The sequence below is a fragment of the Macadamia integrifolia genome, chromosome 4 (genome assembly GCF_013358625.1).
Source record: "Macadamia integrifolia cultivar HAES 741 chromosome 4, SCU_Mint_v3, whole genome shotgun sequence".
NCBI classification, from domain to species: domain Eukaryota; kingdom Viridiplantae; phylum Streptophyta; class Magnoliopsida; order Proteales; family Proteaceae; genus Macadamia; species Macadamia integrifolia.
In genome coordinates this window covers 16,119,026-16,138,607 of record NC_056560.1, presented here as the reverse complement: position 1 = coordinate 16,138,607, position 19,582 = coordinate 16,119,026, and the positions used below count along the sequence as shown (strand labels likewise).

At 38.9% G+C, this 19,582-nt stretch overlaps 3 protein-coding genes across 3 annotated transcripts; 2 read left to right on the top strand and 1 right to left on the bottom strand.

The window, feature by feature from the left end:
- The first annotated feature begins 382 nt into the window (after nucleotides 1-382).
- Nucleotides 383-8,579, top strand: LOC122076875 (rhamnogalacturonan I rhamnosyltransferase 1-like). Its single transcript, XM_042642481.1, has 8 exons — nucleotides 383-1,399; nucleotides 3,257-3,324; nucleotides 3,410-3,498; nucleotides 3,600-3,762; nucleotides 5,910-6,199; nucleotides 6,804-7,008; nucleotides 7,505-7,662; nucleotides 8,126-8,579. Exons 1-8 carry the CDS (start codon nucleotides 1,051-1,053, stop codon nucleotides 8,397-8,399), a joined length of 1,596 nt encoding a protein of 531 aa, XP_042498415.1. The 5' UTR covers nucleotides 383-1,050; the 3' UTR covers nucleotides 8,400-8,579.
- A 277-nt stretch (nucleotides 8,580-8,856) lies between these two features.
- Nucleotides 8,857-11,755, bottom strand: LOC122076876 (fructose-bisphosphate aldolase-lysine N-methyltransferase, chloroplastic). The gene is made up of 6 exons (XM_042642482.1): nucleotides 11,173-11,755; nucleotides 10,983-11,011; nucleotides 10,526-10,737; nucleotides 10,237-10,359; nucleotides 9,464-9,868; nucleotides 8,857-9,223 (listed from the first exon to the last, which is right to left on the bottom strand). The coding sequence occupies exons 1-6, from the start codon at nucleotides 11,676-11,678 to the stop codon at nucleotides 9,008-9,010; spliced, it is 1,491 nt and encodes a 496-aa protein (XP_042498416.1). The 5' UTR covers nucleotides 11,679-11,755; the 3' UTR covers nucleotides 8,857-9,007.
- Nucleotides 11,756-14,669: 2,914 nt separating this feature from the next.
- LOC122075323 (phosphate transporter PHO1 homolog 3-like) lies at nucleotides 14,670-19,352 on the top strand. Its single transcript, XM_042640312.1, has 13 exons — nucleotides 14,670-15,403; nucleotides 15,498-15,849; nucleotides 15,945-15,993; nucleotides 16,100-16,171; nucleotides 16,560-16,689; nucleotides 16,836-16,956; nucleotides 17,420-17,678; nucleotides 17,768-17,872; nucleotides 17,963-18,007; nucleotides 18,103-18,252; nucleotides 18,401-18,679; nucleotides 18,761-18,897; nucleotides 19,045-19,352. Exons 1-13 carry the CDS (start codon nucleotides 14,788-14,790, stop codon nucleotides 19,142-19,144), a joined length of 2,415 nt encoding a protein of 804 aa, XP_042496246.1. The 5' UTR covers nucleotides 14,670-14,787; the 3' UTR covers nucleotides 19,145-19,352.
- The last annotated feature ends 230 nt before the right edge of the window (nucleotides 19,353-19,582 follow it).

Genomic DNA, 19,582 nt, shown 5'->3' with positions numbered 1-19,582 from the left:
CAAAAGTTCATGAAACCCACAATAATAAAAAAATAAAAAAATAAAAATAAAAGTTACTCTTTCTCATTTTTTGACAAAAGAACCTGATACTATTGCATACATTTAGAGGCGGGGAATTGGGATTAGATTGTGAAAAGCCATTCATGCCATGGCTCTACCTCCCCATGTTTTTAGGCGTACTCAACACTATAGAGTTATATTCTTTATCTCATTTTTATATCTATGAAGTGCCCCTGAACCCAAACACTGGAAGGGAAAAATGACCTTAATCCAATGAAGTAAAAATCTCTATTCCTATTTGGATGCAACTCCACCCTTTGGTGCAGAGGCCACGCAGTCCGGCAGCGTTTCCGTCCCTAGGGAGCCGGGATTCTAAAGAGTACGAGTCAGCGACAGCGTTGGCATTCTGGCGTGGCGTCGTCTCTCTTTTCCAAACAAACAATCAGAAAAGCCCTCTTCTCATTGAGTGAGTCGAACCAACTAACAGGAAAGAAGCAAAGCAAGCGACCGAGACTTAAAAGGACTGAGAGAGAGACCAAGAGGGAGAAGGAGGGCGTGTTTGGTGAGTTTCTTTTTTAATTTTTCTCTTCCTTTTGGGTTGCGTTTCATCAGTTTGCCTGTCACATAACCCACAACTCCTTCATTGCTAAGGTTTCTCCTTTCCTTCCACTTCTCTAGAAGTCTGTAATCATTCTGTCTTGGGTTCTCCAATTTCTTTTTCCTTTCTTTCATTGTTTGGACTTTGAAGACGATACTTCAGAGCAGTTCTTGGAGTGCAGTAAATTTTTTCTGCTTCGATTCTTCCACTTTCTCCTCTCGATCGTCACAGCATTGGCGTTGGGATTGCAGAACAAATTAGTTAGGGTTTGTTTCCCGGTGAAGTTCTGCGGAAACGTATGCTGAATGTGTCAACATTGATGCATTTTGTACCTAGCCAGATGCTTTTGTGGAGATCATTTCGTTTTGTTTCGTCTGGTTCAGTGGGCTTGGTGTTCCGATTGATGAGGGGAAAGGTCGGATGAAGCGGTTTAAGTGGTTTGGGCAATAGAAATGGTCATGGAGGTTAGATCGGAGGTCTTATCTTTGCGGTGTGGTAAGCTTCCAACCTCCGTGCTTCCCAAGACTCGCTTGCAACTGTGGTTTATTCGCGTCTGTTCCAGCATTTTGCTATGGACTTGCTTTGTTCATCTGTTCCAGTTATCAAGGTTTACTAACTCAGACCGTAAGGGAGAGCCTTCTCCAATTACCGCTCCAATAATGCACCGGCAGCTCTTGCCTCCAATTGAGACGGCTCCACTGCACCTGCAGGTTCTGCCTCCAAGTGAGATCGCTTCAATTCCCCGGCAGCTGTCTACTCCAACTGAGTCCGCTGCAATGCCCCGGCAGCTTCCACCTCCAAGTGAGTCCTTTTTTTTTTTTTTTCCTTAACTCTCCCTAGGGAAGCTTCCCAATCGTTTTATTTTTTTTGCCGCACTTTATGGAAATCCAAGTAAAGAACGCCTTGATTTCTTTATGAATGGAATATGATTTTGATTTTATGCATGCATACATATTTGACATTTCCTAATGTTGATAGTAAGAGTGGTATAAGGGGGTACATTTACTTCTTAAATGCGTGTGTGGTTTAACCCATCTACTGCTCCACATTGTGCATTGGTTGAATTGCTGAACCAGATGTCATATGACAATGAAGCCAGAATAGTAAATTTGTAGTAGGGAGTTTCTTGCCTTCATGGTTCAAACACTGTCAACTCAGTCTTTAGACCTTGTAGAAAATGGCAGACAATTCTTATTCCTAAGCGCAGCCTTCAACAATCCTTTCCATCATCTCTTAGTAGCTGGGTTGATTTCCCAGCTGTGTGAGGTGACATACATGGGTTAGGGTACATCACCCTACAGGCCTACACCAAAGTGTAGACATTTCGGTACCAAAGAGCTATCACTGACTATTATTACTTTAGCAATGAAATTATATTTTTATACTTATATAAATCTATTAAAGGGAAAGGAACTATTGTGCATATTTGCATCGATACTGAAATGACCCTAAAAGCGGAACCATACATATACTTTACTGATACAAGTGACTTCATAGAGAAAACTACATTATTGGATATGCCCTTATGTGCAAATGTTCCCTGACATCACCCTCCCAGCCAGTTTGTCCAATAACAAGTTGCTGGATCTTGCTCTCCATTGGAAGGAGATGGTTATAGGTCAGATGAGTCTTGCAAGTGTCATCTAATGTGAAGATTTTTCATGGGATTGCACCATCTTGGTCAGCCATTCGATACTTAATGCCAAGTGACCTCCCACCATTAATTGTTCCCAAGTCTTTTTCTCTCTCTCCCCCCACCCTTCAAGAGGTACTAGGTACTCCTTTAAATGGTTTGGCTCAATCATAAAGCCTTTAGGATGTTTAAATGCTCCCCTTGGGGGTGGGCGGATTCATTCAAGTGGATTGGAGAAACATTAAATTGTGAAGTTTGAAGTTTTGCATATGAAATTTAATACCAAAGAGTCCAGGGGATTTGAGAGAGCTGTGACCCTAATAAAGGATGAAAATTGTGGTAATTCATATCTCATCTCAAATTTCATCCATCAGAGTGACCATGGATGGATTGGTAGGAAATTAGAAGGGGATTAACCTTCTTTCACATGCAAACAGAATTGAGAGAATTGTGTTGGTGGTGTTTGCAAGGACGTGTCTTGTAGCCTCTGTTGATTTTACTTTCTTACTAGGTGTTGTGGGAGGGTTTTATTTGCTTAGAATGCGGGTGAATGGCTTACATGTTTCATGGAGATATCCTCATCTAATTGATGGTCTAAGTTTGTGGCCACCTACCTATGGGGTAGTGACAAGAATTTAGATATTTCGCTGGAGGGTCATCCTGTGGGTTGGCTTATCCATTCTTTGAAATTTTTAAGTTATGCCCATTTGATCGGTTTTCTAGGTCAGTAGGCTGTACCCATATTATCAACTACTTTATTGTAGGCAGTAAAAATTGTAGTGAATTAGTTGTTTTATACAGCCAGTGAAGATTTGGATTACTATTTTCTTTCACAATGAATATTCCTCATGTCAATCTATTGGCAATGTTACTAATGAAAACATCCTATTGGTGTGGCGAGGGCCCTGGAGGTTATTGTGAAACTCTTTGTTTCTTTAATAAAAAGAAAAAAAAAAAAAAAGAAGAAGAAAAAAACATCTTTGCTTCTTAGTCACTAATTAATTACTTAACAATGCACATTGCAGGAATCTATAAAAGCAATGGTTATCTTAAATTGTCTTGCAATGGAGGCTTGAATCAAATGCGTGCGGGGGTTTGTATTCATCATCATTTTGCTTCTTGTGGCTTGGCCATCCCCATCGATATGTTCTGTTATTAATCATTCTTTATCATTTCAGATATGCGACATGGTGACAGTTGCTCGGTTTTTGAACCTCACGTTGGTTGTTCCAGAGCTTGACAAGACTTCTTTCTGGGCAGATCCCAGGTATTTGATTGGTCTGGAAAGTCTTTAACTGAATGTCATTATGTTGCAGCTATTGGTTAGAAAAGGGGGAAATTGGTAACTTCTGTGGTTTTTACTGGCAGCAATTTTGGTGACATATTTAATGTGAAACACTTCATTAATTCCTTGAGAGATGAAGTCCGGATTATCAAGAGGGTGCCAAAGAGGCTTAGTAGGAAAGCTGCATATAAACCTTTAGTGATGCCACCGGTGAGCTGGTCGAGTGAAAAATATTACTTGGAGAAGGTTTGCAACTTTCTGTACTCTTTTTTTTTTTTTTTTCCTGGTTGATAAATTTCTGTACTCTCTAATTATCTACTGAAAATGATTGCACCCCTGTTGGCGACCACTTCAATCTCTGTGGTTGTGCCTTGTGTAGAGTGAAATGAAACAATCTCCCCTGGTTTGTCTCAGTTATTTTCCTACTCTCCTGAAAGGGGATACAGATAAAACACAGAAATGGGCCTATTTTAGTGGATATAAACCTTGGGTTGGTTACATATATGTTGGGCCTTTGGTACAATGAGTTATTCTTTGTAAGAGGCTACTTTAATGGGTCTAAACTATAGGTAGGAGGAAGGAATGGGGTATAGTTAAGAGTCTGATTCCTTTATTTTTAATTATTATTATTTAGTATTGGTAGTTGGCTGGATTAGGGATTGTATGAGTCCAGCCTTGTGTTAAGCTGCTTTCCTTTATTTTATGCAGAGTTTCTGTCAAGACTACTTCCATAGCAAGTTATTGGCTGGAGGAATTTTAAACTTAGTTTGAGTTTTTTAGTCTTTTATATAAGGAAATGTCTAAATGACACTTTTATAGGCGTATTTAGAACTTGACACCTTCTTTTATTGCCCCTTGTATTACTCCTAAAAGTTATTTAACTTAGGTAAAAATGGTTTTCAAAAATAATTTGAAAGTGACTTACCATTATGTCATCTACGGGTGTCAAACCCTAAACCGAACCAGTAAAACTGGCCAGACTAGACCGAACCGAAACAGCCCGGACCAAACCGAACCGAAGCCTTATTGGTTCGGTTTCGGTTTGGAGCATTGAAACCCCAAAAACCAAACCGAACCGCACTGGAAACCGGATGAACCCAAAACCGGTTCAAAACCCAGACCGAAACCGAAACCGAAACCAAACCGGTAAGAAACCGAAACACTCCAAAATTCATTAAAAAAATATTTTTTTTTAATAGTTTTGTATACATTTGTATGGAAAGTTGAATCCAAACTAGACCAAAAATCGAAACCAATCCGATTAGAAACCGATTTAAGAAACCGAAGACAAACCGAAACCGAAACCAAAGTAAAACTGGAATTTCCTTATTGGTTTGGTTTTGGTTTCAGCCTTCCCACACCGAAACCGATCCGGACCGACCCGTTGACACCCCTAATGTCATCATCAAAAGTTGTCATCGTCTTAGACATTTTCGAGTCACACGTGAGATGATATGATTTGCCTTCATTGGGGGAAAAACTTATATTAAAAGGGAAAAATAACTAAGGCTATAAATTATTTGACACCTTAATGTGTGTCAATAAGAAAATCCCTTTATATTAAGTTGTGATGGACTTCAGCTCTGCTCACTACTTTGAAGAATGGAAATTGGCTCTTGTCTCTTGGTTTTGTGAGATTTGGAGCTCTGTTTTGCTGTGAGATGCAGTGAAGGCTTTTTTTTTTTTTTTGGGGGGGGGGGATTCCAAGCTTGGGTTTGGTGGGATGCCAACTCAGAGGATCAGGTGTGATTCCCGATTCATATCCTCTCTCTCTCTCTCTCTCTCCTTTTTTATTTTTATTATTTTTTAATATTGTCTGTTCTTCTTCTTCAATCGAACAGGTTAGATCTGAAAATTTCTATGTATGCGCACCTTCCTTATTAAATCTGATGCTTAATTGATTTATCTGGGTTGCTGAACTTCTGTTTTCAATTCTATTAATGTTCTGAGTTCATTCAAGCTTAAAAAATCCAAATATTTTTCAAGTTCCTTGAATCCCTACTCCAACTAGAAATCTTTCGAAACTTCAAATCCAACCATTGGATTTCAGATCTGCTTGCACGAAAGGCCAATGGTTTCTGTTCTTAAAAAGACTACGGTTCCAAATTTCAATTTTTGGTTTGATTTCCTGCTTTCATACTAGAATTCAGGCCGAGTATTAATGGTTTTAGTTGTTTGATTTGACAAGTTTTGACATATCAGGTTTGTGTGAGGAATCTGCCTGATATTTAATTGATTTGTTTGTGTGATGAATCTGCCTGATATTTAATTGAGTTGTTTGACCGATTTTAGTTCCAGACTATGTTACCAATAGTTGATGATCCCTCTAATGATTGATACGAACAACTGCATGGTGCTCCATTTTGATTGATGATTTCTCATCAATCCTGCAGATTTTTCCACTTCTAAGCAGGAATAAAGTGGTTCACTTCATTAAAACAGATACACGTCTGGCAAATAATGGGCTCCCTATCCACCTTCAGATGCTCAGGTGCCGTGTTAATTTCGAGGCGTTGAAATTCACTCCTCAGATTGAGGCCTTGGGGCACAAATTGGTTCAAATTCTTCAACAGAGGGGACCATTTGTGGCATTGCATCTGAGATATGAGATGGACATGTTAGCTTTCTCAGGTTGTACTCAAGGCTGCACTGATGAAGAAGCAGAGGAGCTGAAGAGGATGAGGTTTGTTGCTGACTTATTTCTTTTGTTAGGGATCCTTAGCTCTGGTTTGAGTGTTATTAGATGTCCCGTCAAGGAGAGTTTCCATGTGGGATCCATCAAATTGTCCCATATCCTCAGTAATTCTATAACACAATGGCAGGAACAACAGAGTGTTCAGTTCTCATCTATACAAGTCATTATTTCTTTCTGTACCTTTATTCTAAAGAAATGCTGAGGCAACTCCTGTTTATTGGATGTCTGATGATTAAAAATGTCTTGTTTGATTGTTTGAGTGGCATGGATACCTTTTGGAGAGAGCGTTCTATGGGATATCAGATGTTTGGTGGCATTAGCATTTCCTTTGTTTATTGCACTTGTTGAGTTTTGAAATAGAGAGCAGTTGTTGGAGGCTTGCATCCCATGATCTATTCAACAAACTAATCCAGTTCATCAAATCACCCTTGAAAATTTATTTTCTCATGTATTCATTGTCTGATGGTTCTAAATCTGTCATTCTGCGATATCGGAGGACATAAATACCCTTTTATTATACCGGTACTAATTCAGAAGATGAAGTGTGGTTAATTTATCTTTTGTTTTAATTATTTTCTTGTAAATCATTCAGATATGCATATCCTTGGTGGAAGGAGAAAGAGATAGTATCTGCAGAGAAGAGGTCCCTAGGTTTGTGCCCTCTTACGCCAGAGGAAGCTGCTTTAGTTTTGCAAGCATTAGGCTTCCAGAAGGACACTCGTATTTACATTGCTTCTGGTGAGATATATGGCAGCAAACGGAGGCTTGCTGCACTAAGAGATGCTTTTCCACGGATTGTGAGTTTTCCACCTTCATAGTATCAGACCTTTCTAATAGTACACTGCATCTGCTCAGGCACTTGGTAGATTCAGACTTGCTAAATAAGGTTTTCTTTGGCCTGAAAAGTACGAGGGTGATGATCAGTGGGTGATGAGGGTTCATTCTCTCCACTTTTGGGGTGCTAAGGCAATGTGCATGTCTGAGACCACCATTTAATAGCAATGCTCCCCCATCCTCCCTTCTTGGGAGTTGAATTATATGAACTACCTGATGGTCCTACATGTAAAATCTAATGCTCCATTTCTTACAATTATTATTATTTTTTTTTGGGGGGGGGGGGGGAATCGCAAAATGGAAAAAAAAAAAGAGGACATAGAATGTTGGGTCTTGACTCTGCATTTTTTCTCATCCTCTACTCAATTCAGTGTTGTAATGGATATTACCTGCTTTCATTCAACAACAAAGTGAAAAAATTGATATTCTAATCTTTGACTTGGATCAATGGTATTTTAGGTGAACAAGGAGATGCTATTAGATCCAAAGGATCTGCAACAATTCCAGAACCACTCGTCTCAAATGGCAGCCTTGGATTTTATGGTTTCAGTTGCTAGTGACATTTTCATCCCCACCAATGATGGCAACATGGCGAAACTTGTTGAAGGTCACCGCAGGTTAATGTTCAAACATGCTTTTGATTATTCATATGTTTAGCTCATATTAATGCTTGAATTGTTGATATAAACTTATAATCCATGTTTGTGGCTTACTGGCATGCCATAAGTATCCATGCCGCACATCTGAGCTGCACAAGGTGTTCCTGAGTGTGTTTGCACTTCAGAGTAACAATGTGTGCAGTTGAGATATTTGGCTGTTTTTCTTCGGCACCAACACCTTGCAAGCTGGATATTGCTGGGACCATCTGCAAATGTAGTCTGAAGGTCAACAGTGATTAGTGACTACAATTGTTTTCTGCTTGGCTAGTAGAGTTTGCAGTCAAGTTTTAATTATTATTATTATTATTCTTTTTTTTTGGGTGGGGGGTGGGGGTTGGATTTTCTCAGTTATGTGGACATGTAATAGTCTATACCACTGTAGATCATGCAAGATAGAAGTTTGGTACTGTCTCTTGTGCAGGTATTTTGGGTTTAAGAAGACCATCATGTTGGATCGAAGAAGGCTTGTTGAGCTGCTTGATTTGCACCAGAGTAGGACACTTTCATGGAATGAATTTGTAATTGCTGTCAGGTTGGCACATGAGAAAAGGGTCGGACAACCCGCACACCGGAGGGTTATTGTGGACAAGCCTAAGGAGGAAGATTATTTCTATGCTAACCCACAAGAATGTCTCTGTCAAAGGACAGAGAGCATTGGATTATTAGGTCCACTTAACTCAAGTGTTATCCAATAAGATCCAACTGAATCTAAGGCTCGGAGGTTGTAAATTCCATGATACCCCTCCCCTGCGGATTGCAAGAGAACCAGGAACCCTGTTTATGACATACCGTCCATTAATGCAAGTGTATTCTCATACTCGGTCAGCCATGTAAGTTACTGAAAGAAAAGAAAGTTCTTGTCTTAAATTCCACCTCGTCCTGGTGCTCTCTTCATTCTTTTGTTAATTTGTCAATTGTTACTCTTTTTTTTTTGTTTGTTAATTTACACAATTCAATGTATTTCCTTTGATAGAAATAATATAACTAAATTCAGAAAAACACATTCCATATGTTATGTGGCTCCATCCTGAGTTGCAATTGAGAATGCAATTGGTAAGGCTACTGAGAATTGCTTCGTTGTTTACCTGAGCTTGGAAGCTAAGGTCCATTAGGTATAGCACCAGTTGTAAGGTGCTTTGGACTAAATATTTAAGAAATATCCAATTATCATTGCTAATCAAAACTACAAATGATCCAAACAAAAGCCTCCTTAGCACAACTCTTTCTCTCTCGTTCCCCCACCCCTCTCCCACAATCTTATGATCTGAAGTCACCAAAATTAGCATTCCACATTTCCATTACCTTAATTGGACTCCCAAAAGATGATTTCTCCTTGTTCTCCAACCAGTCCAAGATCTTTGAGCCTCCTTTCTTGGTAGTATTCCAACACATCCAACTCCAGTTCCCTCTCCCTGAATATCCCATCTATTTGCTGCAATACTTTCTTCTCACCAGCTCTTATTCCAACTGCTATTTCGCGCCTTGGGACCAGGTTCACTTCGTTCCTTAAATTCTCATCCTGCAAATCACATTCACGAGATTGAGTTTTATTGATCTCTGTTGATTTATAATGCAAATATGGCTTCCATCTCCAGACAACACCAACTACTGACTAGGGAAAACATATATAACTGGAGTTTGGAATTGAAGTTGCACAAGTTGGTCGTCATGAATGAGCCAATGTGATCACCGATTTGATGAGTCTCTAACCATTTCACAGATTGAAAGCACCATCCTTAAGTAGAGAAAGTATCCTTACCTCTTCAATGGTGGTATGATAGCCAGAGAGTGCGGACTTGCAGGCATCTCTTACTACTTTACATATAAGCTCCTCATTGGCGCGGCTAACAGGCAACTCAAGGTGACCCCAAACTGAGTTTCTGAAAATAGATTCTAGAAGGAAAGCATCGGTTCCTCCAAGAGCCACCAACCGTAGATACGGAAGCATCGATTGTGGGAGAGAACAGCCCAGAATGATGTCAAAGTAAGCAGTTTCACCCAGACCATTGGACTCAGCTATGTCCAGTTTGTCTCCAAAAAAAGGGTCTGACTCAGAAATCTCCAGTGTCAGGGTATATGCATTGCGTTCTGGTCTTGATTCAATAAAGCCATAATCTAATGCCAATTCAGCGTTGCTCTTGCCAAGATCATATTGGATCAAGACCTGTCAAAAATCCATCCCAACCATCATTAATACTAACAAAACTGGCTTTATTCATGTCAGTTCTTAGTCATTCCAGACCAGGGTTTTTTCTTGTTGATATAGTAGTATCTCTTTAATAGAAACCAGCAACATGTATATCACCTTAGATTTTTGATGTTTTAAACTTTTAGAATTACAATTTATATTCTAGACCATTTTGAAGATTCTCATAGCTGCTTCCAAGTATTTTGCTTCCTTTGGGATAAAGATTCCTCGGTTGATTTGTTGTGTAACACAGACACAAACATATCACAAAGTTTTATCAATTATTCCATTATGTGTAATGAAATATCAAAATGTTTTTGCACCCAAATTTATAACAATTTCACCTGCTCACCGGCCTTGACGAAAACTGGTGTCCGCAAAGAAAACAGGAGATCCCTGGAGAAAAGACCTGCTTGTTTGGTCTCCCAAGCATATTCTTCTGTAGTTATGCTTGGACTGTGGTTGATCTGAGCAAGAAAACAAATGCAATGAGGATGTAGAGTCCAAAGATTATTGATATGTTCTGATCAGTATTTGCTATATTTGAGGAACTTAATCCTATGCAGAGATTCTCTTATTCAGAGTTTATTTAGGATTCTGCACTAGAACAACTTGAAGAGACAGATATCTTACCAAGTCTGCAAGAGGAATTAGAACAAGATTTTGGCCTCGAAGCTGTGAAAATGCCCTTGATCTGAGAGTTCCAAATGCCCAAAAGAAGTCATCCACTGTTATAGGAGTAGGGAAGAGATCCATATGAGGAAGTATGACTTCTTGCTCAACTTTAAGAAATTCGCTTTGCACATATTCTTTCACACCCAAGGTTGTGCTCAATAGTTGGGTCCCTGCGTAAATTTCAAGTTTCATATATTGCAAAACAAGGAATGGCAAAAAATCACCAAATTAGATTATGGCTTTCATTATCAGCTTAGTTCATCTAAACTGTACTTTGGACCTTTAAGCCTTAATTCATCTAAATAGTAAGCAAACTTCCATATTTTGGTCCTTTCATCAGAATCAGAAAAGCTTTGAAATAACTAGCAAGCCCTTATGTTTATCTTACAGGTTGAAGCCAGAAAAGGATACTAACCCTGAAGTTCAGACAGCTCCTCTTCTGACCTGCACTGGAGACATCAAGCAACACTTATTAACAGCCGCAGAGGAATTTCAAGTTCCCTATTGACAATTGATAATAGAATTCCATAAAAAAGCTGCTAAAACTATGTTTTCAGAAGTGAAAAACCCACACTGGATATCCCAGGAGATAGGGCAATACTGACCAATATATGGTGGAATCTGTGGTCTGTGGAAGGATGTCAAGGTAAGAACGCAATGGTGAATCCTCCCTTGTTTTTTCTCTAATAAGAAACAGAGCTATAGAAATCCATGGTTTCAATCCACCACAGACCTTCCCAATCTCAGAAGCAGCTACAGTGTCTGAATTTATCCAAAACTTCTTGGGTATTTCAAGAACCACCTCGTTGCGAGATATATCCCTCTGCGCAACCAGACCCAGCCCTTCCGATACAATTCCAGGCATTACCGGGGAAGATTTTGCCGAAATCACCCCTTCCTCACAAACCCACTTCCAGAAGCTCTGCACGGCTGGTGGAAGTGTCTCAATTCTCGGCGAGCTGAGTGAATTGACAATGGGAGAGTTTGTGAGATGAAGAGTCTGTCTCTTTCTTGGGAAAGATTGAGCTTTAGCAGAGCAGAGGAAAGATGAAGAACAGAAATATGAGGAGAAAGACGAAGAAGGGAGAGAGAGGAGAGACGCCATAGCCATGCTTTCTTTCAGATTTTTTCAGTTCAGTCTCCCTGGCATCCTCCTGCCTTTCTCAACCCAACTGATCCATGGGATATGAAATGTAGCCGTTGATTTTGTAGTTTGTGGATTCTTGTGGATAAGCTTTTGCTTTTGAAAGTTTCTATGACGAATTTACCCTTACCTGGGAAAAAAAAATATTTGGCAAAGTGCTCCTTAGGGTGGAGTGTGGCTACTACACATGCGAAAGGACCAATCAGAACACGAGGAATTATCAATTGGGATGTCACTTTGCATTTCAAGGGGCAGGGCTGTCGTTTCACACCATGTGTCCACAATTCTCTCCCGTTCCAACTTGCCTCCCTTCTTCCCCTTCCTAGACCCCCACCTCTAGCGCCCATCTCCTCTTCAGCCTAACCCATCACACCTCTGGACTTAGATCCTCTCAGGTGTATCATGCAAGTTCAATGTGCATCGAAACAACTAATAGCACCCGGACACACACCTTAGCCAACTGATGTGCATTGGTGCACTTGAGAGGATCTTGTTCTACCATCACTTCCTCAAAACTGGCAATTCTATATTTTCTGAAATTAAAAACTAAGTTAACAAACTCAATAATAGAGCATAACTCACTACATTAATGGCATTTGCCATTTGGAATGGAGGACAAACCAAGGAGTCATGGAATGGATTTTAAATCAGAATTGGATTGGGTGAATCAGAATTAGTCGAGTCCATTCCCATTTCCTATCAATCCGGAGCAGGTGATCCATACATATTTTCTAGAAAATTTGAAGACTACAGTAGGGTGAACATGGACGACTAAAAATAGCAATATTCATGCCATTATATGAAAGAGTATTTTATCGAAGTTACTTTATAAATTTGGCACTTTGCTAATCTAACACTATATTTATCTATCCAACGGTTAAAATTGCCACATCATCCCATCGCAATCACATGGTTAAAATTGATCTCCGATATCGAAATCAACTTAATTTTTCTTAATTAATTTAACTTAGTAAACCTTTTTTTTTTTTTGGTAAATGACTGAGTAAACCCATGAGGTAATGACTGATAAAAAGTACCATAGACAAATATGATGATACTATTCTAATTCAAGGTTCAACCACTAGAGTAAGGTTGGTAGTAATGTTTGATTTATCTGTGAATGTGACCCAAAGTTCACCAAACAAACAAAAGAAGTGTGAACCAAATAAACCTACATATGAAAACGTTCCCCATGTCTTTGGAAAGTTAAGAATATTTTGATTTTGAATAATTCTTTTTTGGTAAAAAATTTTATATTTTATTAGAATTAATAGATTCGAATTAATAAAAAATTATTCATTTATCTATAAGAAATTGGATAAAGTATTGATTATTTATTTTTCTTGTATTTTGTATCTATCCTCACTTTTACAAATCAATTATAATGTTTACATTTTTTTTTTTTTTCTTTTGATAACGAGGAATCCCTCAAATCTGTCCAATTTTACTGTTCAGGCTCAACCCCAACTACACGCAATCACACCTAATCCGTGTAACAAATCAGTTACGAGAAGACTCAAACTAAATACGTGTTATGTTAATGTTTACATAATATAGTAATATACAAGTGGCAAAAGATATTAAGATGAAATTATATATTAAGTAACAATATTATATCAAGAAGATTGAAGGTTAACTCTTTCATCCCCCAACTTTTCTTGATACGATATAATAGCAAGTAAGTTATTAGTCAGTAAAATGTGTCTCGTGTGGGTACCTCTATCAGGGCAGCATGGGTCTTGCACAGTAATTAATAATATTAAAATAAAGGACGAATCTATAAAACGTAAGATTCATCAAAATTGGGGAATATGGAATTAATTGTAATATCTCAAACCAAATACTGAAATACCATCGTCCTCAAAGAATCTAAGGTTAATTACACTGACCTCCCTTGAAGTTTTGAATATTCTTACTGCAACCACACAAGTTTTAGATATTGCAATTGTCTGTTTTATTCTACAAAGAAAAAAATGTTCCCTTCTAAAGTAACGGCAAAAAACATCTAAAAATTTGAAATGACAATTTTAACCTCTCCTTTACCTATTCAACCTTACTGACATTAACCTATTCCAAAACCGTCGTCTATCACTCCTTAATCATCCATTGCCGTTGTTTCATTTTCAATTAATCTCTCTCAATGCCTATCAACCTTCTTCTTTCAAAAGAGACTTGGCTCAAAATCCATCTCCCTGACTCTCCACCACCACCACCACCACCAAATCAAGCTTTATTGGGATTTCACTAAGTTCGATTTTAATCGACTAGAGTGTTTGTGTTGCAGGTAGGGGACAACGGGCTTTGGTCAAGTCCCCCAATTACTAATCACAGACCAGCCTTGCAATTCCTAATTGGAATCCCCTTTCTATTGCAAATTCCTCATCACTGCCACCTCTTGCATTAGAATCCCTTGGTTCTGATCATCTCCACCGCCATTATCTATCTTCCTGCACGGTTAATCCTCCTAGGCTTTTGCTCATAGTTTATTTTAGAGATTGGGGAGAAAAAAAGGTTAGCTAAGAGGGTACTCGTAAACCCAATTGGTGATTAGTTATAAAATATAATGGTAAATTTACTCTACATTGAGGATAATTTAATCACTTAAAAAATATACTCCAATGATGACATCACTAAACTACAAACATTAACGTAATGAACCTATGATAATAATACTCTAAGTATAGAGGGGGGGGGGGTCAGTGTAATTAACCCAAGATTCTAGATCCCAAACTACCAAGTTCCAAATTCTTTGTTCTTTAAACATATATATATATATATATATATATATATAAGGTAAAAAAAAAAAGTCAATTATTTCTATGCAGGCCAAGCTATGGTTAGTTGGAGTTGTTGGCCACCTTTCTCAACTTCTGAGTTTTCCATGGGTACTCTTCCACATCTTTTCTTTTGAGTTATCTATGAATCTAGAAGAAGATATTTCTCTTTCAACCGTCCAGACTCAAGAGTGCATGTCTCTTTCTCTCTCTGTTTTGACAGTTGCAAAAGCTATGTAACTGTTTGATACTTTGAGTTTTGAGACGATCGACCAAAACCCAAAACCCAAAAACAAAAGATAATGAAGTTCGGGAAGGAGTTTGAATCCCAAATGGTGCCAGAATGGCAAGCCGCCTACATGGATTACAACCACCTCAAGACTCTCCTCAAAGAGATCTTACGCTTCAAGCAAAGAACTAAGCCACCGCCGCTAACAACCCCAGTCGGCTTGAAACGGAAGATGACCATGTACAGAGCTTTCAGTGGCCTAACCCAGAAGCTCGCCAAGAGCCCCAGTGGCGCCGCCGGTGCCTTTGGAGACATTGAAGATCAAGTGATACTGGTAAGAGCAATGCAGAGTGATGATCAGGGCTTATCTGATGTTGTCAAATACCAATCAAACTTTCTTATGTTGGCCGAGGAAGGTGGAGAGTACGAGCTGTTGTACTTCAGGAGGCTAGACGATGAGCTCAACAAAGTAAACAAATTCTACAGGGACAAGGTGGATGAGGTCGTTAAAGAGGCCAACAAGTTGAATAAGCAAATGGACGCTTTGATTTCGTTACGGCTTAAGATCGAGAATCCCAACAAAGTCTTCGAAAATTTCGATCATCAAGCTGAGATGACTCGCCTTGCTTCTGATGTCGCTGCCTCCACAGACAAATTGAAAGCCTCTACTCCTAGTGCAAGAACAACGAGTGAGTTTCTCAGTTTCTCAGATTAGACCCTTTTAGATTTTGGAGTATAGATCTGGGTTTCCCCTAAAACAATTTCATAACATTGTAAATGCAGAAAGGTACATGGACGTAATAGAAGAAGTTGAACTGAGCAACAGAGGAGATTTGGATAACTCAGGTACAGAGTCGTCCACAGATACAGAAGTCAATGAACCCAAAACTACCAACTCTAGCGTTCATGAAGAGAAGCCAGACAGTATCAAGGGCTCCAAACCAACCCCTTTACAAATCCTTAACAGGGTGAAGCTCAACAACACATTTGAGACTCCCCGCTCCACCATTAAAGGCATTCTCAAGATCCCCATGCACAAAAATCTGAACCTTACGGATCTGAGGAAAGTTGAGGGACAACTGAAGCAGGCTTTCATCCAATTTTATCAGATGCTTCGAATTCTTAAGAGCTACAGGTGACAAATAACACTACATGTGGTATAGATTTATGTCTTTGAAATTTGAAGGGGGAAAAAGTACTAAGTTGGCTTATAATTGCATGAATAACCAGCTTTTTGAATCTCTTGGCATTCTCAAAGATCATGAAGAAATATGACAAGGTTAGTTCTTTACATAATACACAAAAGTTTCATGTTTGCTTATGTTAAGTTTTCAATGCAATAGGTTTCTGATATTGCACTTACCCTGTTTTGTTTAATTTTTTAGATCACTTCAAGAAGGGCAGCAAGGGCTTACCTAAACATGGTTGACAACTCTTACCTTGGAAGCTCTGATGAGGTGAGTGTATAGTTTCCATAAGTTCGAACTGGTTGGTGGAGGGACTCCCAGATGTACAGGGGGGGGCTGTGAGCTAATTAGTATCCATCGGTTAGATATGGAGAGCATATGATATTTGTAATATGAAAAGGTGGCATCTCCTTTTGCGAAGATATATTAGCAACTTTGGAGCATGCTTATGGTTCAATTTGATGAAAATTATTAATTGGATTCTATATTTTTTCTTAATTAAAAAGGTAAATTTATATACTTCTTGTACTTGAATGAATTTGTATCTTCCCACAAGTGCAAGCATTGAAAGCAGAGTATCAGCTCATTGTGTGTTACCTTGTCTGATACATCATTGGATCTTACTATCACTAATCTAGTTTGGTTTGTGTGCTCACAGGTCACTAAGCTCATGGAGAGAGTGGAAGCTACCTTCATCAAGCACTTCTCAAACTCAAACCGACATAAGGGCATAAACATCTTGAGACCACAAGCAAAGAGAGAAAGGCATAGAATAACATTTTCCATGGGTAAATTTTGCTACCAAGTTGGATTCAACTTTGAGATGAATTTGATTTGATTCTCTTACAAAATAGCGACACAAGTATCCCTTTGGATTTGTTTGGATCCTCGAATCAAAAACTAATTGACTCTGCTGTATATGGTAATTTCTCAGGCTTCTTTGCTGGTGCCACCACAGCTTTAATTGTGGCCCTTATTTTGATTATACGTGCAAGACGTATCCTGAACATGCCAGGGAGTACTCAGTACATGGAAACAATGTTTCCCCTCTACAGGTGACCTATGGATTCACATTCAGCTCCTCAATCTTCCAGCAATATAATAGTATTAGGGTCTACCTATTAGGGGGGGGGGGGATTCTCTTTATTCCATTCACTGACCTCTGTCTCATCTGCAGTTGTTCCACTCAGGGTTTAAATTTCTGGTCCAATAAGGTGCACCTTGGCCAAGTGATCTCTGTTTATGTGAAAGGGTAGGACAAGTAGTTACCAGTACAAGTCCAACCCATTGCAAATCACATTTTCGGTCATCAAAAACTTAATACAATTGTAGGAGCATAGCAATGAAGACTAGCTCAGTTTTCCCAGGATTCAGTTGTACTGATCCCAGTATTGGCCATGTTACAGCATAGAACTGTGTCCCAAGTTCTGGCTTCCCTTTGTTCCCAACAAGACTATTTTAATTTTTTGAACCAACTTTTTTATTGAAGTAACATGTCACTTTAATCTTTCTTTGCAGCTTGTTTGGATTTGTTGTCCTACATATGGTCATGTATGGTATGAATATATACTTTTGGAGGCGCTACCGAGTCAATTATCCCTTCATATTTGGGTTCAAACAAGGAACTGAATTGGGATACCGAGAAGTCTTCCTCCTCAGCTCAGGTCTTGCAGTGCTTGCACTTATCAGTGTGCTGTCAAACCTAGACATGCAGATGGATCCGAAAACAAATTCCTACAAGGCGTTCACTGAACTACTCCCTCTGGGATTAGTTTTTGTATGATTCCTAGACATGCCAACTTTTTTCATTCCTCTCCTGGTTGCAGGTTCTCATTTGTTTGACTGATGACCTTTCTCCCTGTGCAGCTAGTACTTGCCATAACACTTTGCCCATTTCACATTATATACCATTCAAGTCGCTTCTTCCTACTCCGATCTGCTTTCCACTGTATCAGTGCCCCTCTCTACAAGGTACAAGATGAAGCACTCATCACTTGAAATCACAAAGAAAATGTATCAGGGCACGTTTGCTTATCTGTATTTATATTCTTTCCTGTACAGGTTACTCTTCCGGATTTTTTCCTAGCAGACCAGTTAACTAGTCAGGTCTGGTAGCATTGCTCATGCTATGTATCAATTGTGCCGGATACCTTTTGATTCATTTGGAGAATTAATAGCAAGTTATTATTGTTCTATTCCAGGTCCAAGCCATTAGAAGTCTGGAGTTCTACATCTGCTATTATGGTTGGGGAGACTACAAACGCAGAAAAAACACTTGCAATGGAAATGATGTCTATAATACTTTCTTTTATATAATTGCCGTAATTCCTTATTGGTCCCGCTTCCTTCAGGTAGGACTGAAGACATAAACAGGAGATTTTAAAGCTCTAACTGGTCAACTAAAATTACTGTACTGACTTGCTTTGAAATTCCTGCCTCCCCTTTCCTTAAAACACCATATTGATATGTGAATTCTCAGTACAGTTCGTTATGTTGCAGTGCCTCCGACGATTGTATGAAGAGAAAGACCCAATGCAAGGATACAATGGGCTGAAATACTTCTCGACCATATTGGCTGTTGTTATGAGGACTGCTTACAGTATGAGTAAGGCAACACATTGGCAGGTGTTAGCTGCCATCACATCAGCCATTGCAGCAATTGTGAGCACCTATTGGGACCTTGTTATTGACTGGGGGCTTCTACAACGTAAATCAAAGAACCGATGGTTGAGAGACAAGCTTCTTATCTCTCACAAAAGCGTATATTTTGGAGTCATGGTTAGTAGGAAGAAAAAGTTTAATCATTAATAAGAAATGTCATTAACATCCAACATCTAATACTTCTAGATGAATTTTCAGATCTTGAATGTTCTACTCAGATTTGCCTGGCTCCAAACTGTTCTGAACTTTCAAGTATCTTTCCTACATAGACAAGCCTTGATATTTATAGTTGCAAGCCTAGAGATTATTCGTCGTGGCATTTGGAATTTCTTCAGGTATTCTCAGGGTTTTTTGCTTATCTATTTAACTCTGGTGTCACAATGACCAAAACTCAACAGAAAGAGAGCTTAAATTGCTGATAAGTGTACTTTATCATGATTTCCTTCTCTGACAAGAACTAGAACTGAAATCCTGATTTTTAGGTTGGAGAATGAACACCTGAACAATGTTGGGAAATATCGTGCATTCAAGTCAGTACCTCTCCCATTTAATTGTGATTATGATGAAGACAAAGCCGAATAAGGATCAACTACAATTCACAAAGACAAAAGAGCATGCCAAATCAATCAATACCTGCAGAAGAATAAGATCAAAGCAGCTCTGGGAACTTAATAGGAACCAACAGGACAAGTCAACTATGACATGATAAAGGATGGCCTGATTAACAACTAAGATGTGGTAAGACAGGCAACAACAAAGCCAGAACAGTGGAACTGACTCTGTGGCAACAGAACAGATCTACATTTTTATGTAACTAATGTCAGTCTATACATCTATTTTTCAATTGATTTTTACCTTGGAAGCTCTCCTTCAATCCATCCATGAATAGCATCCTGTATACAAGCTTTCCATGAATGGTTGATCTTGATTAAATGGACAATTCTCAAACCACACTTCCATCACTATCCCAAGCCTCTACAACTATAGGCTGCTTATATTCCCTCTTAAAGCAAACCATCA